Genomic DNA, 26,528 nt, shown 5'->3' with positions numbered 1-26,528 from the left:
CAGTTATCTATCCATGCTGTGTATAGGCAGTCACCTGTCACTCAGCAGCTGGATGGCGGAGGGAGGGGTGTGGCAAGAATCCTATTCTCCTGCATATTAGGAGAACGGCTGAACAGAATGATCTAAGGAAAACACTGATCTGTTCAGCATTTCTGTCACAAGTTTATGCTGCCTTCATTTAAGGTGGAATAAACCCAGTGACAGATTCCCTTTAAAGGGGTTGCTCATTGTGTAGTGAGTATATAAACGTCCTTCAGCCTGCTATGGTTCCTGGGCATTCAGAAATCAAACTTCACTGTTTGCCCATAATATATATGAATAGGCACTTTTTAGCCTCCAAACCTGTCCTCATAGCCCATTATATAGCTCCATAGTGGCTTATTTGTGATGATAAAAAAAGGCAGAGACCTAGCAGGCCTTAAAGGTTTAGTACGATTAGGATTATTATACCCATTTGATTGTATATCTGCTTGAAAAAATCTGCTTTTAAAAAAATTCTGAGAAACTTAAACTCTTAAGAGAGTTTCTTCAAGCCTCCCCTTGTGTTTCCTGTAATCCATAATACAAGTCATGCAACTTTTGGTAAATCAAGGAAGGGAAAAACAAACTGAGCAGGATTAGCTTAGTCGGAGGAAATGTCAGATATTTACATTCTTTAAAGTCCTTGTTTTCCGTGTAATTCTCTAGGTCGTGTTCACTAGTCTTACTTTACATATGTGCTAATCTATGCCGAGAATGTGCTTTACAGATATTTATTAAAACATAAAGCCATTTCATTGAACTCTTAAAGGGGAACCCTGGAGACAAGAATAGTTATCAAATTATTAGAAAGTTATGCAGATTTTTAACTTACTACTTTTTAAAAATCTCAAGACTTCCTGTACGAAGTCCTGCAGGAAGTGGTGTATTCTTCCCAGTCTGACACTGTGCTCTTTGCTGCCACCTCTGTCCGTGTCAGGAACTGTCCAGAGCAGGAGAGGATTTCTATGGGGATTTGCTACTGCTCTGGACAGTTCGTGTCAGGAACAGAGGTGGCAGCAGAGAGCACTGTGTCAGACCACATGACCCCTCCTCTGGCTGTCCCAAGTCTACTGAGGCCCGAAGTTGCTGTCTTATATGCATGTCTATAAGAGCGCTCTCATACAGATACATGGAAGACAGTGACTTCTGGCCTCTTCAAAAACACTGTAGACGCCAGACAGAGAAGAGACTACATGGGCGCCAGTGGGAAGTGTTTGGCATCAGCGTTGGATTGTTTGTACCTCTGGTGTTTATGTTTTTCACATAAGATGTATTATTGTCTGTTTTCCCCTCTGCACTTTAAATAGTAGAAAAAGTCAATGTGGTTGGGGCCACCCTGTTAAGGTGGTGGGTACCCCCAAAAGGCAGGGCAAGGTTTATTAGACAGGAGTGGTAGAGTGCACCCCACCCCTACCCGGTCTTCTTGGGGGGAGATTTATCAAACATGGTGTAAAGTGAAACTGGCTCAGTTGCCCCTAGCAACCAATCAGATTCCACCTTTCATTCCTCACAGACTCTTTGGAAAAAGAAAAGTGGAATCTGATTGGTTGCTAGGGGCAACTGAGCCAGTTTCACTTTACACCATGTTTGATAAATCTCCCTGTTCTTAAATGATAGTCTAGCTCTTACCCAGTTCATCGGTCATTCATATATCTTGTTATTCTGTGGAATGACTAGGTAGGATGTTTGCTTGCTGCCTACTCGACATTTTCACCCTATGATCACCGGCTTCAGGCTGTATTATCCTGAATTGTATTATTATTATTTTTTGTTGCTTTTTTTAGGTGGATAAAATTTGAAGAGAAAGTAGAAGAAGGAGGAGAGAGGTGGAGTAAACCGCACGTGTCAACCTTGTCCCTACACAGCCTGTTTGAGCTACGGACGTGTCTCCAGACGGGAACTGTGTTGCTTGATTTAGATGGTTATTCCCTCCCACAGATCATAGGTATATACCATTCTTGTTCATAGAAAGTCAGTCATTTTTACAAAGCCCTTTGAACTCTTGATACTTAGTAAACTCTAAGTGGTCTATAGGAAGATACCATTACTACAACAGCTATGGAAGTGTTTCAGGTCCAGCAGAGATGAGCGCAACTCAAGAGCATTTGAATATCATAGGGTATAGGCCATGTTTTCCATTACTCTCTTGGGCTGCATCCAACTTCTTCAGCCACCGGTATTCAAATGCCGAACGATTGAACTGGAGCATACTTGAGTTGGGCTCATCTCTACTTTTCAGTGTTCAGAATTAAATTACGACACATCTCATTCCTTTTCAGATGACATCATTGAGAGGCAGATAGAAGACGGGATGCTTAAGTCTGACCTCAGGGAAAGAATTAGTTACGTTCTTTTAAGGAAGCATAGACACCAAACCAAGAAGCCCATTCACCGGTCTTTGGCGGACATTGGCAAATCAGTCTCCTCCAATACAAGTAAGTTAATAAATATTATAGGGGATTTTTTTTATTTTTTTGTTAAACAAAGATATCACCAATACTTTGGTCCATTTTTTACACAAAGTGCTTACCGTCATATGGATTTTTCTGGCTAACCAAGTACAACGCTCTCTGTAACTTCTCTTTTTAATATTCTTCTATAGAAGATACTAACTAGTTAATTGGGGTCTCAAGAAAGGAAAGAATGACTTGGTAGACCAACAGCAAGAACTAGTTAGGGGGGGGGGTCGATCTACAAGCACAAGGACCCCCTCCTTACTGAGTTGCAATCCTACAGTATGATAAAAATATAATGTTTCTAGGACTATAAAGTGACATTGCTGAATGTACTACTAGGTCCTTGTTGTTTAGCAATGCAGCTAGACTGGGGCTGGTGAGGTGAACACCAACATTCAGTTTACTGCCATAATTCTTTTTTTTTTTTTTTTTTTGTAAATATTTTTTATTATGTTTTCAGTTCAGTACAGATAAAAAAAAAAACACAAATGTGAGAAATAAAAGTAGACATTTGCCCACCGGTTTTGTATAGCTGGCAATACATTTACCATTTGTGGTTACAGTAAGTCAGCAATAAACATACATAGTCTGTACCGATGGGAGTAAGGGGGGGAGGTAAAGAGGGGGAGGGGGAGGAGTATACGGGAGAAAGGAAAAGATGAATTTAGAAGACTGGTTGGGGGGGAGGTGGGGTTGGAGAGAGGGGCATAGGATAGGAGGGGGGGGGGCGAAAACTCAACCTAACATACCAGCACAATATCTTCAGAAGAGGAATAAATGGTAATTAACAATAAAATAGAATAACATAGTAACAAACTTTCTGTCGCTGTTGTGTAAGAGTACAACCAATTACACTATTACATCCATAGGCATATATGTGTCTGTGTCTAGGGCATATGTAGAGAGTAGTGAGGTTGCCATGGGCTAGATGCCATTGGATCCTCCCGTCACCACTTTACCCAGACAGGAGGGGGGTAGGCAAGTAAAACTCGTTGCTGCTTTCCTTCCCTACCTAGTCTGTCCTTAGGCGTTGGTGTTACTAGCTAACATGGGTGGCCAAAGGACACCAAATGGCCAGAAACCGGCGTCTCGTGTTTGTCTCCCAGTGTAAGATCTCTTCCATCCTATACACCTAATCCACTCTCAATTTCCATTCCTCCATCGTGGGGAGCTCTTTAGACAGCAAATAGGTAGGTATCAACATACATGCAGCCGAATTAAGGTGAGATAAGAGGAGAGCCACATGTCGTCTACACCCCAGCAATGCGGTTTCTGGAGCAGGAGCAATATGCGTCGCACATACCGAGTTACAGGTTTGAAAGATGTGACGCCACCAAGCCAAAAGTTTTGGACAGGTCCATCACATGTGCATGAAAGATCCAAACTCTGTTCCACAACTCCAACACATGGAGGAATTATTAGAGCTGTAATGAGAAGTAATAGCCGGCATTTTATACCAATGCAAGAGTACTTTTAAGGCGTTCTTTTTTTTCCCACACCTGGAGGACCTGTGTGGTGCCAACATCAATGATTTGCTTCCCTGCTGCAATAATCTTAAAGTGATATTGTTACCCCCTCCCGATCAATGTCTGCAGCTGCCATTTAGAAGTTTACATGCTGCACAGTTCATATTTACCTGTATAAAACATGCCCTCTTTTTTGCCGATGGTCTGGTCTTCAAGGCCAATGTGCCCACCGTCTTCCCGCCTATGTTGGCGCCATAGTCCCCGCCCCTTTGGTGATGTCATCGGAATGGGATCCTCCCACTCTAGTGACAGCCAGGCTTTATCTTCTGTGGTGCAGGTGCCGTTTGGCAGTGATGTTGCCGTATCCTTATCTGCTCTTACCATGCTTGCGCCACATTAGATGAATCCCGGCCTTCACCGCAGTAGGAGCAGACCATTTCAATGACATCACGGAGGGGGCAGGGACTACAACATTGATGTAGGCGGAAAGATGCCTAGATGACACTGTCCAACAATGATAAAAAGCATTTTTGGCTAGAAAGACTGGTATACTGGTAAATATGACCTATTCAGCATGTAAACTTCTAAATGGTGCTGAGAACTGCACACATCCATGGGGGGTGACAATATCACTTTAAGGCTATGGTCACAGACCGTCAATATAACAGACGTTTTTATTGGGCGAATGTCAATAACAATTGTTATTCTATAACAATAGTCTTTATTTGTATAATATATAAAATAACATCTGTCTAATTACCCTTCTTTGGATAATGAGATTATAAGAATATGGAAGCTCCATATCTTTTCTGTGTGTTTCTTTCTATCACTCTAACGTAGACTATATATGAAGACACCCGTAGGCAGTGTCACTGGTTCTGTCTCAGCACTGTAGGATTTTTCTCATCTCTCGTAGATCGTATTCCCATCCCAAGTGTTCCTGCTGGTAATCACCTCCATCGCTCTACAGAGGATCTGAGGATGAGACAGAATGCTAACTATGGAAGACTGCGTAGGTCTCACCTTCTAGGTTTTATACATTGTGTATGAAATGTGTGGGGTAATGATAGAGCAGAGTTTAAAGGGGTATTCTGGCAGATAAAAGTCATTTAAATCTTTTTTTTTTTCTTTTTTTTTTAAGTTATATAATTTTAATAATTTTTTTTTTTTTTTTAAAGTTATATAATTCTAATAAAATGAAAAAACTGCTCCATGTCCTGGCACAGTTAGACATCACTAGCACTGCCGCATGCAGTGTGCAGGGATAAGTGTCAGTCACTGCTCACTCTGATACAGGCTGACACACCTGCAGAACTAGTGACAGGCTGCTCCCCCAACTGTTTCTAGTATAATGCTAATAAGGACCAGGTCTTGAGCAACCCTGCAGTTCCCAACACAACCAGTGGTGGCAGCAGAGGAATACCCCTTTAAAGAACTGAAGTGTAACAAAAGCATTATAAAAATTTCAGTGATCAATGCTTCCATCTAAAAGTGTCCATACACTTGTAATAGATGAATCTTCTGACTTTCACAGGACCAGTCAACTATCTGATGTCTAGGAAGTCCACCCATTTATTTATACCTGTATTAAAGCAAATGTACCATTAGGTACATTTGCTTTAAGTTTTGCACATGAATACAACAGCGCTGGCACAGGGAAGCTGGTGCTGTTGTCCTTTTTTAGAACAGCGACCTGTTTCCTGCGTATGGCGCCATTCTATTACTGGGCACTGGCCCTGACTGAAGCACTGGAGGCAGGTCCGCTCCCAGTGGGAAGAAAACCCTGCCCCTCTATGACGCGGCTCTATTGATTCTAATGGAGCCACATCACAGAGGGGAGGGGGTTTCGTCACACTGGTGGGGGGGGGGTGTCCGGCCTGCCTTCAGTGCTTCATCCCGGGCCAGTGTTTGCCGCACGGGAAACAGACCATGGTTTAAAAAAAGGACCACTACGCCCCGCACCGGCACCAGTCTCTTACAAATAATTGTTCTTGTATCCACTACATGGATAGGTTCTACTCATTGTATTCACTTGTGCCATATTCTAGTCTAAGGCCATGTTCCGTGACCTGGTGACCCAGTCTCTGAAAAGATCATCCTGCCCGGTATTATGTGCGTGCCCACAGCACACAATGAAGCTTGCGGCCACAGCTGCTCGCTTCATTGTGTGAACTGACATGGTTTCCTACGGCCGATATTCACTGAATAGCGGCCCCAGAAAACTGACATGTCAGTTCTTTGTGGCGCCGCGAGAGATCCCGGCCGGAGCGTATACTATGTGCATACGCTCCGGCCGGGATCCCTTACAAAACTAAGCAACGTAGCTTTTCATAAAAAGTGCGACCGTTGTTGCCGATTGCAACAACGGCCGTACTTTTACGAAAAGTTACGTTCTGTGAACATAGCCTAATATTGTATATTAATCAAGCCTGATCATCACTTGGGGTAAGTAGGGAAATTTTTCCCTTTAAGTCCTGTACCCTTCTCTACCTGAACTGATGGACCACTGTTTTTCTCCGTCACAATGTGGAATTTTTTCTTTGTAAAGGTTCATGTATCTATGTGTTTTTCACCCTAGGTCATGCACAAAGCAGAAGTATGAATGACATCGCTGAGACTCCGAGCACTGATCAGGTATGGAGTTGTCACTCTTCGGATTTAATATTATGTGGTTACAGAATCTGAGGCTATATATACTGTAGCTCTCTGTATATAGGATACATTTACAGCATCTCTTATATATGAACCCTGTCCCTCTCTTTTTCCAGCTGAGGAATAAATTTATGAAGAAAATCCCGAGGGATGCAGAAGCTTCAAACGTCTTGGTCGGAGAAGTGGACTTCCTAGACAAACCATTTGTAGCCTTTGTACGACTGGTCCAGTCTATAATGCTTGGAGGGGTCACAGAGGTTCCAGTGCCCACCAGGTGATCACTGACATCTATGTCGTCTTAGCCTTTAGTTTTTACTTTGTAAGGACTGTAAGTTGCCAAAATTGATTAACTATAAAAGATCCAGAAGAGAGTTATTGTATAAAATTGTCTTCTTAAAGGTCAAGTCCCTTAGTCTGGTACATCATATTAATCGCTTGTACTACTTCATAACTTGGACTGGAGGAAAACCTCTGGCTGTGCCCATAGGATCACTGACTGGGGAAGGATTTGAGTCTTGCTCTATACTCGTGTCTAATTATAGGTTCTCCCTGACTTCTGACTCAGTGCTGCCCATCCAGACCAGTATGAATGTACCCTGCCAGCCTAGACCTTAGCTCAGGGGTAGGGAACCTTAGCTTTCCAGTTGTTGCAATACTACAACTCCCATCATGCCTGGAATTAACTATATTTACTAATTTACTTCTATTTAATTATCTCAACTTTTCCCATAGTTATCAGCTGCTGTATGTCATGCAGGAAGTGGTGTATTCTTTCCAATCTGACACAGACTGAAAAGAAAACGCCACTTCCTGCAGGACATACAGCAGCTGATAACTATGGGAAGACTTGAGATTTTTAAATAGAAGTTAAAAACCTATATAACTTTCAGAAACCAGTTTATTAGAAGGAGAAAGATTTTCGCTTGACACAGAATATGGCTCACAAATACGCCATAGACCTCTGTGGCCTCTGTATAGTAGTTCATGTATGTAACTATGGTATGAATTGTTGCAATGCGTCTTATTTCTCACTAGAATTGTATATTTTCTGCTTACATATTTTAGTTCCATATCCCTAGACCCTACAGAAGTTCAGGGACTGAAATCCTGTCATATTGGAGGAGTGGCAGTGATTCCTCATTACCCGGAGTCACATCTTGTGTATAAACTATGGGAGAAAAACAAGTAGTGAAAACCAAGCAGCGTTTGAACTGTCAGTCAAGTGTATAGGGAATAATGGAAGAGACAGAAAGAAACCCCCTAGATGTGCACATGTATATATGAACAGCATTACCAGACTCTGGAGTTGAGCGCTCATTGCTTTAGTTTTCTTATATTTGTCAAAAATAGTAATTGTGTTTTTTTTTAAAAAAAAGTCTTGCTTCATAGAAGTTTTCTTCTTCTTCTTCTTCTTCTTCTTTAACTTTTTGCCTGGAAAAAGTTATAGAATATATAAAAAAAAACCAATATTTTTATTGTAAACTTTTATTTTACAGTAGGCGTGATGATATGATAGAGCGTACAATCCGATTATTAACCTATTATTTCTTTTCCCAATTAGATTCCTATTTATTTTATTGGGTCCAATAGGAAAAGTCAAGTCCTACATAGAAATTGGCAGAGCAATTGCAACCTTAATGGTGGATGATGTAAGTGATTGTCATTTGTCCATACCCATATACCCAGATTAACAATTCCTTCCATACTTGTTGTTATCTATTCAGTCTCCTTCCCCTAGTTCTGAGCTGCTGCTTTCTGCTGAAGACACAAAAAAATGTGAGCTCACAATTCGATACTTGTTTTAGCTGTTCAGTGATGTCGCTTACAAGGCAAGAGATCGGGAGGACCTCATTGCTGGAATAGATGAGTTCTTGGATGAGGTCATTGTCCTTCCACCTGGAGAATGGGATCCTACCATCAGAATTGAGCCCCCCAAAAAAATCCCCTCGGCAGATCAGAGGTGAGTATATACAAGGTACTACTGCAGTTACTGTATATATAAATCACTTCTCGAGAAAAAGGGTTTGGGTAAAACCCATACAACGTGTTTACATTCCAGAAAGCCATATCTACAAAGCAATGTTACTTTTTTATTTAGTTTTTTTTTGCCAATTTTAGCAATGAGACTTTAATTGCTAAATAGCTAAAACAGACAAGTATAAAGACACAAAAACCTTTTTTTTTTACTTTTTTGGTCATTGTTTCATGCAAAAAATGTAACCAACACTGTATGATTTGTGAAGAACTACAAATGTACTTTGTCTCCTGCAGAAAGTCAGTGTTTTCTGTGAATGAAGCCGGACAAATGAATGGATCGGCTGGAGGAGGAGGGGGAGGTGGAAGCGGTGGAGGTGGGAGTGAAGATGGAGAATTGCCTGGACCACATGAGATTGGAGAAGAACTTTCATGGACCGGCAGGTGTGGATAAATACATTTCAGTTGAATGATAAATCAGCAAACCCCTTAACAATTATTAATTAAAGGGGCACTCCAGTCAAAAATCCTTTCAAAGCAACTGGTGCTAGAAAGTGCCATAGATTTTAATTTACCTTTTATTAAAAAATCTCTAGTCTTCCAGTATGTATTAGCTGCTGTATGTCCTGCAGGAAGCAGGAGAGGTTATCTATGAGGATTTGTTACTACTCTGGACGATTCCTATCACAAACAGAGAAAACTGTGTCAGACTGGAAAAATACACCATGTCCTGCAGGACATAGAGCAGCTGATAAGTACAGGAACATTGGAGATTTTTTTAAATAGAAGTATCTTACAAATCTATATAACTTTCTGACACCATTTGATCTGAAAGAAACATTTTTCGCTCGAGCAACTATGTTTCATATAAATCCATTTATCTCTGCCAACATAATGAATGTAAATGTGTTATCTAATGGTATAAGCTCCCCCTAGTGGTGGCCACAGGTGGAAAGAATTTTATCATTCCCTGGAAGGCATTTGTACTGGTATCCCAAAACAAAGCTCATAGTTATACAACTGGAACTGACATACTATTGGAGTATTGGTGTCCTCAGCTAATGCAGTATTATCCCCGGCAGGTTCTGTGGAGGACTTTACCTGGATATTAAACGGAAGCTGCCATGGTTCCTGAGTGATTTCTATGAAGCCTTTCACATTCAGTCCATTTCTGCCATTCTTTTCATCTACCTCGGTTGTATAACAAATGCCATCACATTTGGAGGCTTGCTGGGCGACGCTACAGATAACTATCAGGTATGGGGAGGACTATGACACACACCTTATAATACCGCTGTGTTCATTTTATCCCTTTGCCCTGCCTAGTGCACTGACACTCACTCTGAAATCATAATAGAAAGCGGAAAAGGAAGACAGACTGTCAGTGACCACAGCAGATATATATATTTTTTTTTTTCACACATGGCTGCAACATAAAGTAAAGAAAGGGTCTGAAGACTTCCCTTATGCATTATAGCTGCACCAGCAGGCAATAGGCAGACAGAACCTATTCTATAATATAGGATTTGGTGCCATCTAGTGTATGATAGGGACACAGCTGGCCATGGATTATTTTTCATTTCAGATGCAGATGAATATGTATAGTAGCAGTCTAACGAAGGCTTCCACATATGCCATATAGTTGTGTATACTAGGGTCTATCTCTGGTAAGGCCGGTTAGGTTGCCCATCAACATAATGTTGACAGGAAAATACATCGCACTATACTTGTAGTACAGTGTATTAGTGATTAGAAGTTTGTGTTTCAAAGTTCCTTTTTGGGACTAATAAGTAAAAATTTAAGTTTTGGAAAATATTATTTTATTAAATATTTTTTAAAAATCCCCTGCCCCTTCTCCCAAAAAAATACAACTTTCCTTTAGAAAAATTTTTATATGGAGAATAAAATATAAAAACATATTTGGTGTCTCCACATCCGTAACAACCTGATCTATAATATTATCTCATTATTTATCCCACATGATGAAGATACTAAAAATGAAAAAACGACACCAGATTGGCTGAATTTATTTTTTAAATTTGCCTCTGAAAAAAAACCACATAGTATTTCCGTCAGTCTTTTTTTCAACCAGAATCAAGAGTGGAACTGACAGGGCAAAACTAAAATAAAAAGATTGGCCCAGTTTCTGTGTTTTCAACCCACTCCTGGTTTTGGTTGAAAAAAGACTGACAGAAATACTATGTGTGAACATAGCCATAGAAAGTACAACTTGTCCAGCAAAAACAAGCCCTCATATAGTTTGAAAAGCAACAATGAAAAAGGAAGAAAATTGCTTGGTCAGGGGTTAACCAAGAATGACAAATGTGATGAACAATCTTAACCGTTTCATACATGTCTGAACAGTGTGCTGTAAATAATTAAGACTCTACTGTAACACATATCCAATAAGGGATTCTAAGTTTGCAGGGAAATGTTACAATTAGATGTAAAAGAATTGTATCTTGTTTCAAGAAGTATAAATGAAAATGAAAAGGAATATGGATCCTGCCCTTTAATCTACAGAAGATCCCAACAGTCAGTGCTGCGTTTTCCTGCAGCTCCCCCACAGGGGAAAAAAAGAATTACACCGGTCACACTGAAATGAGTGAGCGGTCCATAGAATGAACAGACCTGCTGGTCCTCGAGACAGAGACCTTTGTAGCTGCTCATAAAATAGGGTCTCCTTATAATAATGCAGGATTCCTTGTCTGAATCACAAAACTTCTGTTATATTGCAGAATGGGATTGAATGTGTTTACTCCTTTCAGGGTGTAATGGAGAGCTTTCTTGGTACGGCAATGACCGGTTCTGTGTTTTGTCTCTTTGCCGGACAACCTCTGATCATCTTAAGTAGCACCGGACCCATTCTCATCTTTGAAAAGCTCCTGTTTGATTTTAGCAAGTAGGTGGGAACCCCCCAGTGCTGATCGTGCCCTGTTAGTATATAGTAATAGGAGTCCTGGCACTCACATCGTCAGTTACTTTAAAGGGAACCTGTCACCAAGACAATGCTATCTAATCTATGGCCATCATGTTATAGAGGAGGAAGAGCTGAGCAGATTGATATATCTCTTTATGGGAAAAGATTCAGTATAACTTGTAACATGATCATTGAAATCTCTGCTCATTCTGTGTTGAGGAGTCCAGTGGGCGGTGTCACTTAATGGACTGGACTCTTTAGCGTAGAAAGATCAGAGATTTCAATAAATAAATTACAAGTTATACTGAATCCTTTCCCCATAAAGATATATATCAATCCGCTCAGCTCCTTCTGCTCTATAACATGATGCCGATAGCTTAGATAGCATTTTCATGGTGACAGTTTCTCTTTAAGCATCATGAATTTGTAGAACTCATTTCGGCCTCTCCTCTACAGGTGATAAAAGCCAAAACGCGTCTGAAAATTCATGCTGCTTTAACAACAAGCCTTACAACAATGTTAGAGCCAGATTCCACCTTTCATATTACCTTTTTATACCCTATGTAATACCCCCTTATCCCTCAGTTTAGGATACCTGCAGATTATTTTTCCGTACTTGCTTTTACCAATAGTAATATCTAATTGTAGAAGTAATGATATAGACTACATGGAATTCCGCCTGTGGATCGGCCTCCATTCAGCTCTGCAGTGCCTTATCCTGGTGGCCACCGATGCCAGTTTCATCATCAAGTACATTACCCGTTTCACAGAGGAAGGCTTCTCCACCCTCATCAGCTTCATCTTCATTTATGACGCCATCAAGAAAATGATTGGGGCCTTCAAATATTACCCCATCAATTCTGACTTCAAGCCTGACCAAGTCACGACATACAGATGTGAATGTGTGGCTCCTGACCCAGGTCAGTGGACACATCAAAGTGATAGTAAAAATATCATAAAGGGGTTATGGGATTACATGCCCTCTGGTAGAAACTACATTAGGTGAAGGATGTCAAATGCTCCTCTAATATACACAGTATCAGCCACAACAATGACAGGAACAGTAATTCCCACTGCACCCCTGACTGTGGTATTATACCATATTGTCATCTTCTATGCAGATTGTAGGTGGTCATACGGAAGTTATAGTACACCCTATTCCATTTTAACTTCTTTGATACATGGGGCTCTCTCCTACTCTAGTTCATGAATGTCAGGGGTAAATGACCCATCTAGGCATCTGTATATAGGAATATTGCAAATTTTAGCTATACATTAGAGCTAGTATTTCATCATACAGTTACCAGGGTCCATCATGGCAGTGTTGATTATACTCACCATAGCAAAAAGAGAAAAGAAGGAAAAAGGATGCAGCTCACCCAAGATGGTATATTCACAGCAGTGGTCAGTAACTTGTGGCAGTGCACGCGCTCCTAGGCGTGGGCCAGGAGCCTTGATGCAGGGAACAGCTGAGAATAGTGAGTGGTGGAGCCAGCATCGGGAACGTGAACTTTTTAAAATATAACTTTTATTCGAACATTAAAAATGATGCTCCATAACAGGACCTACGTGTTTCGCGCCGATGCGCTTAATCATTGTCTATGGACCATGATTAAGCGCATCGTCGCGAAACGCGTAGGTCCTGTAATGGAGTATCATTTTTAATGTTCGAATAAAAGTTATATTTTAAAAAGTTCACGTTCCTGGTGCTGGCTCCACCACTCACTATTCTCAGCTGTTCTATACTCACCATACACTATGATAGCTGGGGGGGAATGCTTTTGCCAGACTCAACACCAATATATGTTCCACCCTGCATATTTAGTGTATCCACTATCCTCTTATGTCACATCACAGTGGAAGATCCACAACCATTATGTTAACCACCAGAAAAACAGCTGGGTTCACACTACGTTTTTGCAATCCGTTTTTTGCAAAAAAACGGATGCATGTGTGTGCATACGTTTTGATCCGTTTTTCCATTGAATTCCATTATAAAAAAACGAATCAAAAGGGACCCGTTTTTTTGACGGACACAAAAATGAGGTGGACTACGTTTTTGTGTACGTTAAAAAAAAACTGATCCGTTTTGATCTGCTTTTTTTTTTTTTATAAAGGAATTCAATGGAAAAACGGATCAAAACGGATGCACACACATGCATGTGTTTTCTCCATCCGGTTTTTGCAAAAAAAAAATGGATGAAAAAAACGAATTGCAAAAATGTAGTGTGAACCCAGCCTACATAATAAATCAATCGATTTTATTAATACAATGTATGTGTATGTATATATATATATATATGTGTGTGTGTGTGTGTGTGTGTGTGTGTGTGTGCGTGTGTATGTGTGTGTAATGCATTGTTAATAAGATCAGAAAAAGATTCCAGTAGTAGACAGATCCACAGAACAAGCTCTCAGACTGATATTCAGATGGAGTACTGTATACATACGTAAACAGTAATACCACATACGACCACCAGAGGGCTTATTGTACCTATAACATTCATCATCTCCCTTACCAGCACTTTATTACACAGTGCCTGGCTTGGCCTCATGCAGACTGACATTATAGACCCCCCATAGCCACCCACACCACTGTACATAGGCCTCTGTTTGTGAAAAAGTATTATAACTATTGTAACTGATAACTATTGTAACTGATATCTGCCACATCTCTCCTTATTCTCTGCATTCTATTCCCTGGCTGCCCTTCAATCCCTGTAAGTAATCATTTTGGCCTTCTAGTGTTCTCTAATGTCTATTCCTCTATCATATTTCACTCATTTACTTTGATTTTATTCATTTAAGGAAGGGACGGGGAACCTGCGATCCTCCAGCTGTTGCCAAAGGCCATCCAGACATATTGGCAATTGTAGCTTTACAACAGCCAGAGGGCCGCAGGTTTCTTATCCCTGATTTAAGGGGTGTTACATCATTTAGGCCAAGAATGGATTTTAAAAAGAGAAGATGTCTCTGTCTTTCTTTAATACCTCCAAGATTTGAGACTGGCTTTAGGTCTTAAAACTGTGTTAAAAACAAACAAACAAAAGACTGAACTTGGTAACACAGCAGAAAATGACCTATTGTTTAAATAGATTTTTTATATTAAAAGGGCACTTCGGGGACTTTAGAAAAGATGTTGCTTTAATAAAGTTATATTACTTTATAATATAACCTTATTAAAACAAATGTATATGTTCCCACCATTTTTACTATTCCTACTATTTCCGTTCAACTTGCGTATAATGGCAGCAGTCAGGGGTGACATGGGCCCCTCTGCTGCCACCAACTTTTGTGTCTAAGGCTGGTTTCACACACGGCAGTTTTTGAGCCAAGGCCATCTGGCTTTGGCCGTGTGTGAAACCAGTCTATAGGCCCTATTACACCCAGCAATAATCGTTTGAATAAGGCCAATTCGGCAAGTTATCTCTCTGCATAATAGAGACAACGATCAGCCAATGAAACGATCATCGGCTGATTGTTTCTTTGGGTCCAAACCTAAAATTATCTGCCGCCATCTGCGCATCTCTATGTGTAATATCGATGATCAGCCAGCAGCTAACAATTAAATAAATTGTTAATACATTACCTGTCCACGCTTCTCCTGCCCTCTGTTCACTTCCCGTCACCGCACACTGCAGATTCTCTGAGCTGACATCCCGCTCAGCCAATCACTGTCCGGGACCGCGGCGGGCAGTGATTGGCTGAGCAGCCTGTTAGCTCAGAAAACCTGCAGCGCACAGTGACGGTAAGCAAACAGAGGGTAGGAGAAGACCGGGAACGTAGAGAGGTAATGAATTAACAGTTTTGGGCAAGGGCTGCATGGACATCGCTAACGATGTCTTTGCAGCCCTTGCTAAACGATAATCGGCTCAGTAAACAAGTGCTGATCTAGCAGATCAGCAATAGTTTACATTATTGATCAGCCTGCCATCGGCCCATCTTATAGTACCCTAGGCCCTGCAGTTCCTCATGCCCTGCTCTGATCAAGCGCTGCTGCACAGCACTATACAAACCAGCGTCCTCCCACTGTGTACTATATATTCTATATATACAGTACCAGGGGGCAATTTTTGAATACTGAGCTATTTTAGTAGAATTGTCCTGTATATAGATGAAAGCTAAAGAAATAAAACTTTGTCTTGCAGTGAACACGACTTTATTCAATGCTTCAGCTCTGTTTGCACCAAACAACACTAACATGTCTTTGGTAAGTAAAGTACAGTAGATCTTACTCCTGAGACAGAGCACAGTGTGATCCTCTATTTTCTATGTAAATCACATGAGGAGGGGGAGAAACAAAGCATGAGAGAGTAAAACAAAAAGTTGCTTTAAGGCCCTATGACACTAAATGATTACCGGCCGTACTTGGCTGATTACCGGCCGTTCAGGCTGATTATCATTTCCTGCAATTAGATATGTCTAAAGGCAACAATCAGGTGACATGCATACTCTTGGCTGATCATGGTCTTTCAACATGCTGAAAGATTGTGATGTGTGCAGCCATAGTGTGCCGCATGTCTCTCCGTGCAAAAGGAGCGGAGACAACAGACCGCCGCTGACTTCAATGGACAGCCTAAACAATCGAAAGCCCCTATTACACGGGACGATCGCGAGGGGCAAGCGAGCATCAACCTGTCACGTCAGCGCTTGCTTGCTCCTCATTTCCCGCTCACTGATGGCGCTATTACACCTGCTGACAGCGAATGGTTAAGTGTGGGGGGCTGCGGTGGGGCTCCTCAGACAATCTTTAGATCGTCCGGGGAGCCCATAGGACAAAGCAGCGGTCTTCTGCTGCCGCTCCTATTCCGCAGAGCGATGACAGCAGGTCATTGCTATCTTAGTCGTTTGTCTTTACACATGTTGAAAGACAACTAAAGACAACGATCAGCCGACATTGTCCCATTGCTCCCCGCTCGCTGTTTGTGCGTGTAATAGCACAGGCAGCAAGCAGGAAATGAGAAGAAAGCAAGTGCTGAGCTAAGAAGTCGTCGCTCACTACCCCCGTGTAATACATCCTTAACTCATACCCTCCTGTTGTGGGGGTCTCACAAGTAAAGCCCCTATTCCACGAGTCGTCATAGAGGAGCAAAGAGCGCTGTCAGCTATTCAACGCGGCTGCAGCGAGCGGGTGAGTGCGGGGGGGGGGGGGCTGCCCGGGTGATCGCTGATCGTCCGGGCAGCCGATAGGATATAGCAGCGTCTGCTGCCGACGATCCTATTCAACGGAGCGACGGCAGCAGATCGCTGCTATATCAGTCGCTTGTTTTTTAACGTGTTGAAAAACAAGCGACTGCAACGATCAGCCGACATGGACGATGTCGGCCGATCGTTGCACTTTATTCCACGGAACGATTATCGTCCGTAGCGGCCGATATCGGCCGAATACGGCCGATATTCGTCCCGTTGAATAGGGCCTTAATCTTTAGCAGCTTTGAGGGTGGCTCTAGCTCGCACAGATTTTTTCACTGTTCTTTGCCTCTTTGAGTCAAAGATGTAAATACTTATGCGCCCTATGAAAATAAAATACTATTTTACAACATATATTTCTATAAAGTTTGCATTATGCTGTCCCTATATTATCCCACCTGCAAAAATACTGTTAGAGTAGTAAAGTTTCCCCGTTACTAAATGAGGTCCTTCTGGGAGAAATCTTAGGTCGACAGATAGGAACACACAATGTAGTCTGGGTTCTGTGATGCTATACCAATGTGCACCACAAAAACACATACAGTTATAGAAAGTCTTATCAGATGACCAGCACTGGGCTGGCATGGAAATGAATGACAAAGAGTCAGTATATTCAGACAATAGTCTGTTATTGTAAATAGTATTGTTTTTACTAGATACATGTGAATGTAAAAAGGTTCCAGTGTATGGAATATACAAATTGATACATGATTGTTACTACGAATAGATACAAGCTCTATCTCTCAAGAACAATAGGCCTTCTAATGTCCAACAAACATCTGTGGATCTTAAAACCCTATTACAACAAGCGATTATTGTCCGTATTTGGCCGATTATCAGCCGTTACGGACAATAATTGCTTGGTGTAATAGCTCCTGTTAAAAAGCAACAATCAGCTGACATGCACAATCGATGCTGATCACAACGATCAACATATTACAGCATATTGAAAAAAACTAGAAAGATAGTGACAGTCTGCTGGACGTCTCTCCATGTAAAAGGAGCAGTGACCGCTGCTATCCTCTATGGTCTCCCCTCCTGCAGCGCCTCACTGTCAAAATGTGTAAAAGCGCCAGCAGCAAGCAGGGAACAAGCAAGCGAGCGGTGATCTGACAGGTTGGCGCTCACTTGTTCCTCCAGATCGGCCCGTGTAATGGGGACTTTATGTGAATCTGTCCTTGACCAGTTGTAGATGCCTGTATTTTAACTCTTCAAGACCATCTAAAACCATCAAAGCTTCTCAGGGTACCAGGAAAGCTGGGTCCTACTCTCACAATATGAATAAATTGACAACTGGGTGTTACCAGTGCTGCATGTTGGTGAATCGTTACCACAGTATATAGATTTGATTTATGTCCGGTCAGTGCTGACAATCGGGAATGGCAATGCTCAGTTGTCAATTTATTCATTATGAGGAATAGGAAAGGAAAAGATGCTTCTATGAAAAGAATCTTTAGCAATGTTATTTAATAGGAAATCCAAGTATTTACTACAACATATAAGGTCTCCATTTTTAAATATAGCATAGTATATACAGTCCTACTTGCTATTAATGCAAATTGTATGAAGATATAGCAGGACCACCAGGGACCTCAGTATGGTTGGATATGTAAAATTATTTTCACAGCAGAATGTGAAGTATAGCCGTTCAGATGTTTATATAGGAGAATATCTATTACATATGGGGCCACATGGAGCACCATACAGTATGTCTACATGAGGCCTGATAAAATAGGGTTGTATGATCCAATCCGATTCCCTGTGTCTGCAGAAAGGCTAGAAATGCTCTATTTACTGAAGACTGGAGTAGTGTTGTTCTTACAATATGTTGGTTATCATCTTCCCTACATGAATTCCAAGTACAATGCCATGAATAACACAGCCTTGGACTGGAGCCAGCTGAGTATGAAGGAGTGTCTGAAGTATGGAGGCAGCCTGCTGGGGAACTCGTGTAACTACGTGCCTGACCTGGCGCTCATGTCCTTCATCCTTTTCTTCGGGACCTATTCCATGACCTTAACATTGAAGAAATTCAAGTTCAGCCGATACTTTCCCACCAAGGTAGGGAGACCTCGGCTTTTGTTTTCCACAATGGGGAATATAGAGTAGCATGAAATCCTATTCATTCATGGCTGTTTTACTTCTATTGAGATCTATTACATCCTTCATTTACAATGAAGAGAAACTCAACCTGAAATGGGTCTTATATGCCCACAGGCCCTATAGTAGTCTTAAGGTGTTCATAATAAATGGAACACGTTTTTGTAACTGTATTGTATGCTGTTTTGTCTGGTGGAGCACCTACTCTTCTCTGTTTGTATCGTGTTGACCCTTCAGTCATGGGATTCCTGTTAACCGCCCTTTTCCCTGTTTCCTCAGCTCCGTACCCTGGTGTCTGATTTTGCCATTGTCGTCGCAATCCTCTTCTTCTGTGGTGTGGATGCGTATTTTGAGCTGGAGACCCCAAAATTGCATGTTCCTAGTGAAATTAAGGTTGGCCCTCTGGTGTCTACATACATGTCAATCCTTAAAGGGAAACTCCACTGGGGGAAAAAAAAATCTGAAAAAGTATTCTGTTTAAAAAGTCTTAAAGCGTAACTGTCATTTCAGGGTCATTTTTCTGAAAACATTAAATATCAACAGGACAAGCGATTTTAAGAAACTCTGTAATAGGTTTTATGTACTAAAAGAGTTTCCTTCTGTACTGAAAAAGCAATCTCCCAGCCTCCCCCCTCACATCAAATGAAGCAGGATTTCTGTCTCCATTATGTGGCTATGGAGAGGGGAGGGGCTGTTAGGAGTGACTGAGCACGGAGCAGTCCTGCACAGCACAACACCCTGCAATCTTCTCTCAGTAAGTTCATAGATAAGCACTGACCTTTCTGACACCTGAATTTAGCGTTTTAGCTGCCCAGTCTACAAACAGCTGACCTTCATGTCACCTCTTCCTGCTCCCTCATCTCCCTCAGCCCCTCCCCCCTTCATAGGCTTACAATGGAGAGAGCAGAACCCGTCTTCACTGGCTTTTCTGTAATGAAGACGTGTTTGCCTGATAATGCACAGATAAGAAGTCAGGGGGGGAGGCTGGGAAATTGCTTCTTGAGTACAGAAGGAGGCTTTTTTGGCTGATGAAACCTATTACAGAGTTTCTTAAAATCGCTTATACTACTTATTTCTGCAATAAAAAAAACATGACGGTTATGCTTTAAGTCTTTTAGTACTTATAATCTGCTATATATCCTGCAGGAAGTGGTGTATTCCTTTCAGCCTTACACAGTGCTCTCTGCTTCCACCTCTGTCCTTGTCAGAAACTGTCCAGAGCAGTAGTAAATCCCCATAGAAAACCTCTCCTGCTTTGGACAGTTCCTGGCATGGACAGAGGTTGCATCAGAGAGTACCATGTCAATCTGGGAATAATACACTACTTCCTGCATGACATACAGCAGCTGATAAGTACTGGAAGACTTGCTATTTTTAAATAGAAGTAAATTACAAATCTAAATAACTTTTTGACACCAGCTGATTTGAAAATAAATTAAATTTAAAAACATGCCAGAGTTCCCCTTTAAGGGTGGGTTAAAGTGGGATAAACTCCGCGGAATTCTGCAGTATGTCCGCGCGCACGTCCGCGCGCCTTTCTGCCAACTCCATAGACACCATTCTATGGGCCGGCTTATTCCGCTATCCGCCGAAAGAAGTGACATGTCACTTCTTTCGGCGGATAGCGGAATACGCCAGCCTATAGAATGGTGTCTATGGAGCTGGCGGAAAGGCGCGCGGACGTGCGCGCGGACATACTGCAGAATTCCGCGGAGTTTCTCCGCGAGAATTCCGTAGTGTGAACCCACCCTAACTCTTACCTTCCTGTTTAATGTAAGCCTACTGTAAGGAGTGCAATGTATTACTGTGCAAGATATAGACTGACAGGCAGATAGATGTTGCATTTATTGCACTGAATAGATTGACCACTTATTGTCTTTTCTAACTCTTTTTCTAACCTTCTTCCTCTTCTCTTCCTCTGTACATGCTTCATTCTTAAGCTCCGTAAACTTATTAGCGACTTCTCAATCTTTGTGTCCATTCTAATCTTTGTTGGTCTGGACATGCTGTCTGGATTAAATACTCCTAAACTTCAAGTGCCTACTGAGTTTAAGGTAAAGACTTTGATACGAGAGGATGCTGGGCCTTTAGAAACCTTCATGTCATGGTTTTACTCCATTACTCACAATGAGAACTTTCCGTCCATTAGCAATATACCTATGTCCACTAGGGGTCTGGGGTTCGGTATTCATTACATAAGCAACTAAACAGGACTAAAGGATCACCAAGCTATCTGAACCTAAAAAAAAAACTTAAATTCCATAAAGGATCCAATTATTTTCTGATGTTTGATCGCATAAGGATATTTCCTATTGGTAACTAAGATCTAATATACTATGGTTCCATCCTTGGACCAGCGCCACCAACAAGATCAGAGACACAGCTGAGATATTCCAGTAGGTTTGGATAAGGCTGGGTTCACACTATGTTTTTGCAATCTGTTTTTTTTTTTGCAAATAAATGAATGAAAAAACAGATGCATTTGTGTGCATCCGTTTTGATCCGTTTTTCCGGTGACTTCCATTATAAAGAACGAACTGCATGTTTTTTTAACATACCCAAAAAAAAGGTCAGCTACATTCTTATGTATGTTAAAAAAAAACGGATGCATCCGTTTTTCCAATCCGATTTTTGCAAAAACAGATAAAAAAAATCTGATTGCAAAAACGTAGTGTGAACCCAGCCTTAGTCCAATGTATGGTCCAATGTACAGATCACTTAGTTTTTTAATAGATCAGTAATTGTCAATAGATTTATATAGATTGTCTGACTAGGGTTCCTCGGGCCTATCTATACAAAACTAATGGAGTTGCCTTCTTTTGGACCATTGTATGAGAATCTTGCCCCATAAATGGGCTCTGGTGGAATAGTATGACCCCCTTTATATGCCAGGATAAAGTTTTCTTCAGTTTCTGATTGAATAACAATAAAAAAAAACATTCATAGGATTGAACATTAATTCTATAACACTTAGACATGAATAGGCATTGAACATCTATTCACTCCATTCTTTCCCTAGCCAACGAGACCAGATCGCGGCTGGTTTGTCTTCCCATTCGGGAAGAATCCTTGGTGGATTTATCTGGCCAGCGCATTACCTGCTCTGTTGGTGACAATTCTGATCTTCATGGACGAGCAGATTACAGCCGTCATAGTCAACCGGAAGGAGCATAAGCTAAGGGTAGGAGACGGAATATTAGTCTTTTCTTGTTATCTCTTTCATTACCAGCCAGTAGGTATTTTATTGACACTTGCTTGTGGTGTGAAAGCTTTGTATTGTGTACTTATACCTCTATATCAGGGATGGGTAACCTTGGCTCTCCAGCTTTTGCAAAACTACAACTCCCATCATGCCTGGACAGCCAAAGCTTTAGCTGTCCAAGCATGATGGAAGTTGTAGTTTTGCTACAGCTGGAGAGCCAAGGTTCCCCATCCCTGCTCTACATAGTGAGATAACTTCAGTGGTTAAACTGCCTGTAGGAGTCGGTGGGAGCTGTACTGCCCCCCAGTGGTGGTCAGTTGTCACTCAGGACTCAATGACTTCAACTGCACCTAGGATTGATATCTGGTAGAAATATGATGAAAACTGACAAATGGACTCACCAATAAATAGTGGGCAAGTGTAGTTTGTGTAGAATAGTGGGTCCAATATAATAAAAAAATTTTTTTTACCTTTTTAGAAAGCCTGCGGCTATCATCTAGATCTCTTCTGGGTTGGCATTCTTATGGCTGTTTGCTCCTTCATGGGTTTGCCTTGGTACGTGGCAGCCACCGTCATCTCCATTGCTCATATTGATAGCTTAAAGATGGAGACAGAGACCAGCGCCCCTGGAGAACAACCACAGTTTTTGGGTGTGAGGTAGGTAGAAACTTGACTATGACTATGTCTTGACTATGTACATAGAGCAGTTTATCTCAGTGATGGGTACATGTCCTTCAGGAGTATAGATATACAATGTACGCATCACCATTCATTTCCGTACCGGTACAGGGAGTCCAGAGGTAAATTACTGCTCCTGTACGTACATTTCATAGGGTGATATGAGTGGCATACTGGGAGGGGGGGGCGGTTAACTACATACTAGGGGCATACTGGGGAGAGGGGGGTTAACTACCTACTAGGGGCATGCTGGTGGAGGGGGATTAACTACCTACTAGGGGCATGCTGGTGGAGGAGGGTTAACTACCTACTAGGGGCATACTGGGGAGAGTGGGTGGGTTAACAACCTACTAGGGACATGCTGTGGAAGAGGGTTAACTACCTACTAGAGGCATGCTGGGGGAGGGGGCTTAACTACTTACTAGGGGCATGCTGGTGGGGGGATAACTACCCATTAGGGGCATGCTGGTGGAGGGGGGTTAGATACCTACTAGGGACATGCTGGGGGGGGGAGGGTTAACTACCTCATAAGAGCATCCTGCCTGGGGGAGGGAGGTTTATATTCATTCAAATGGGACTGAGCTGCTGTAAGCTGCAATACCAAGCACATCCACTAAAAAATATATGGCGCTGTGCCTAGTAATGAAGAGATTATAGTGCTTGACTTAGCACCATAGCTATTTGAGTCAGCAGATAGAAGTCTGCCAGGAGTCTCAATCAATCTAATACTGATGGCCTATTTAAAGGGCAGGTCATTAATTTAAGTTCTGAAAAGGAAATCCTTTAAGAAAGGTGACAAGAATCTATCAAGATTTTATAGGATTTAGAAAGTACATGCACTGCTCCATTTGATGAGCTGGATCCCCATAAGACATGTGCAGTAAAGGTTAATGAACCACACTGTTAGAACTGAACGTTTTATTCTATATTTCTTATTCTTCTTTCTTATTCTTTTACCAGGGAACAACGAGTGACAGGAATTATAGTATTTGTCCTCACTGGGATCTCAGTCTTCCTGGCTCCTGTACTTAAGGTAGATTGTGTCTCATATCTCATACCCCATTCACTGAAGAAAAAGCCTCTTAATAGTAATACTGGATCATTATAGCAGATCTGGAGTGGCACTCACTTTCACCCTATAGATATTCATTTAATATATTTGTTTGTTTTTATAAAAATCATTTTAATCCAAAAAGAACACAGTGACCCATAGCAAGATCTATAATCTTTCTGTATAGACTGTAAATAAAAAGGTAACTGTATGCATGGGATAGCTGTCGACAGCCATCACTGCCAATCACCCTAATTAATAAATCGGGAATCTGAGATCCAACAAGCTGGGCTCTTCTCTCCCCCAGCATCTGTAAGAGGAGAACCAGGAGGATCATTATTACTTGTTATTATCTATTCAGTCTCCTTCTCCTAGTTCTAAGCTGCTGCTTTCTGGTGGAGACACAAAAAAACTTTGTGTGAGCTTTTCTCTCCGTCTCCTCCTCCTCCCCCCTCCCTTCTGAAACAGCTGATGTAAACTCCCTGACTGGCTTTATCTGCAATTTTGTAGCTTCTTTGTAATGCTGGGAGGGATAATCACAGTGAGTTCATCAGCAACTTGACCTCAGATTATCCTTCCAGGATTACAAAGAAGCTACAAAGTTGCAGATACAGCCTGCCAGGGCCTTGTTTACATCAGCTGTCTCAGAAGGGAGGAGGGGGAGACAGAGAGAAAAGCTCACACAGTTTTTTGAGTCTCCACCAGAAAACAGCAGCTGAGAACTGGGAGAAGGAGACTGAATAGATGATAAAAACTATGGAATTAATTGTCATTTTGCCATGAACAGCAACATATGAAAAGTTACGTTTGAGTGGAATACCCCTATAAGGCAGCCTTTATATATTGTAGTGTGTTGGTCCCCCATTTGCTAGAACCATAAGCATTGTTCTAATTATCATCAAAAAGGGTGAAGGGGTCACTAGGTCATGCCATTTCCATTATGTGAAATAAGGTGCATAAACATCTATCTGGTCCTCCTGCTATACGCGCAATACATTGTGCATTTTTAGAATACCAATAAAGTTTTAGGCCGCCTTCACACGCTGTAAAACACCGGTCGGGTCACAGAACTTCATTTGTGCTGAAAAGGGATGCGGGCCCATCTGTGTGTGCCCACATTGCAATAAACCATAGTACACAATGGAGAGTCCTGCCGGAGCCGCACGCTCCATTGTGTGAACTTACAGTTCTGTGTGGCCGCTATTCAATGAATAGTGGTTGCACAAAATTGACATGTCAGCTTTTCCTGCAGCCGCTAGGGATCCCGGCCCGAGTGTATACTATGGAGGAGATTTATCAAACATGGTGTAAAGTGAAAATGGCTCAGTTGCCCCTAGCAACCAATCAGATTCCACCTTTCATTTTCCAAAGAGTCTGTGAGGAATGAAAGGTGGAATCTGATTGGTTGCTAGGGGCAACTGACTCAGTTTCACTTTACACCATGTTTGATAAATCTCCCCCTATGTGTATACACTCCGTCCGGGATTCCATTGACTGCATTGCAACGTACATTTTTTTTCTAATCGCGGCCGTTGTTGCACATCGGCAACAACGGACGTGAGTTATAGAAAATTTACAATGTGTGAACGTAGCCATGCACACTATTCGGCCACTAGTTCAGCTATGTGTTTCTGGCATCTTTTATACACTCACAAAAAAAAGATCTATTGCAAATAATAGTTGTAGTTATGATAACTTACATTATGTTCTTTTTTATTTTTTAGTACATTCCGATGCCTGTCCTGTATGGCATTTTTCTGTATATGGGTGTTGCATCACTCAATGGAATCCAGGTGGGAAATGTGGGATACAATACATTCATTCTAATATGGAGATATTTTCTCTATTGCTCTAGGGAGTATAGCATAGAAATTGCACCCTGGGCTATGAATTTTGGATGTGTATTTGCATATGTATGTTGGTTATACAAAAAAAGGTATGAAACTACAGCCAGCTCACCCTATTAAGTCCAGTTATTATATTGCCAAAATGCCTTTATATTCACACAGTGCATGAAGATAGACTAACATATTAGAGATAGTGGGTAGACAGTTGACAGTATTTGATGGAGCAGTAACATACATCTTCTTACAACCATCAGAACTAATTGTACCTATTAAAATGAGGAAATGCAGATTAAAGTCATGGCTCCCATGATATTTGTCAGTGTGACCTCCTGTTTATTGCACTTAGTCATGACATGGTGTCTGGACATAACTGTACTTAGTATATATGACCACAGATCTGTACAAAGGTCCTGTGACATGTCATTTAGGGGTTTGTCATGCCAGTACACAAAGACATTGCTTAGCTATGGTATAGTATTGGGTTATACTAGGTCTGACAAGTTCTGTATTTTGAAGAGCAGGATCTATATGATCTATATCATGGGTCTCCAAACTGCGGCCCTCCAGCTGTTGCTAAACCACAACTCCCATCATGCCTGGACAGCTAAAGATTTGGATTTGGCTCTCCAGGCATGATGGGAAATGTAGTTTTGCAACAGCTGGAGGGCCGCAGATTGGAGACCCACGATGTATATAGTAATAATTGTGAACACATTGCATTATAGTGAAAAATAGAAATATATCCAATGTTATTTCTCGCCAGTTCTGGGATCGCTGTAAGCTCTTCATGATGCCTGCAAAGCACCAGCCTGACTATGCATATCTCCGGCATGTTCCTCTGCGGCGAGTCCATCTCTTCACCCTTGTCCAGATTATCTGTCTTGCTGTTCTCTGGGTTCTTAAGTCTACGGTCGCTGCCATTATCTTCCCCGTCATGGTGAGAAACATATGTGGAGTCTATAGATCAGTCT

At 41.6% G+C, this 26,528-nt stretch overlaps 1 protein-coding gene across 4 annotated transcripts in view; it reads left to right on the top strand.

The window, feature by feature from the left end:
- SLC4A5 (solute carrier family 4 member 5) overlaps positions 1-26,528 on the top strand; it is a 71,882-nt gene that overhangs the window by 37,706 nt on the left and 7,648 nt on the right. For 3 of the 4 annotated variants that reach the window (XM_069942630.1, XM_069942621.1, XM_069942645.1), the window contains 19 exons: positions 1,806-1,966; positions 2,301-2,456; positions 4,860-4,955; positions 6,522-6,577; positions 6,712-6,869; positions 8,157-8,244; positions 8,401-8,555; positions 8,867-9,013; positions 9,652-9,826; positions 11,338-11,471; positions 12,138-12,409; positions 15,638-15,699; positions 18,540-18,740; positions 19,059-19,172; positions 21,799-21,960; positions 22,460-22,638; positions 23,620-23,692; positions 25,435-25,503; positions 26,321-26,494. In XM_069942630.1, coding sequence (XP_069798731.1) covers positions 1,806-1,966; positions 2,301-2,456; positions 4,860-4,955; positions 6,522-6,577; positions 6,712-6,869; positions 8,157-8,244; positions 8,401-8,555; positions 8,867-9,013; positions 9,652-9,826; positions 11,338-11,471; positions 12,138-12,409; positions 15,638-15,699; positions 18,540-18,740; positions 19,059-19,172; positions 21,799-21,960; positions 22,460-22,638; positions 23,620-23,692; positions 25,435-25,503; positions 26,321-26,494 — 2,632 coding nt within the window. The remainder of the gene's footprint in view (positions 1-1,805; positions 1,967-2,300; positions 2,457-4,859; positions 4,956-6,521; positions 6,578-6,711; positions 6,870-8,156; positions 8,245-8,400; positions 8,556-8,866; positions 9,014-9,651; positions 9,827-11,337; positions 11,472-12,137; positions 12,410-15,637; positions 15,700-18,539; positions 18,741-19,058; positions 19,173-21,798; positions 21,961-22,459; positions 22,639-23,619; positions 23,693-25,434; positions 25,504-26,320; positions 26,495-26,528) is intronic. The other variant, XM_069942638.1, reaches the window with a different exon arrangement.

This window comes from Dendropsophus ebraccatus, chromosome 1 (assembly GCF_027789765.1).
Source record: "Dendropsophus ebraccatus isolate aDenEbr1 chromosome 1, aDenEbr1.pat, whole genome shotgun sequence".
Taxonomy (NCBI): domain Eukaryota; kingdom Metazoa; phylum Chordata; class Amphibia; order Anura; family Hylidae; genus Dendropsophus; species Dendropsophus ebraccatus.
The sequence above is the reverse complement of the archived record's forward strand: the minus strand, read 5'-3'. Positions and strand labels throughout refer to the sequence as shown.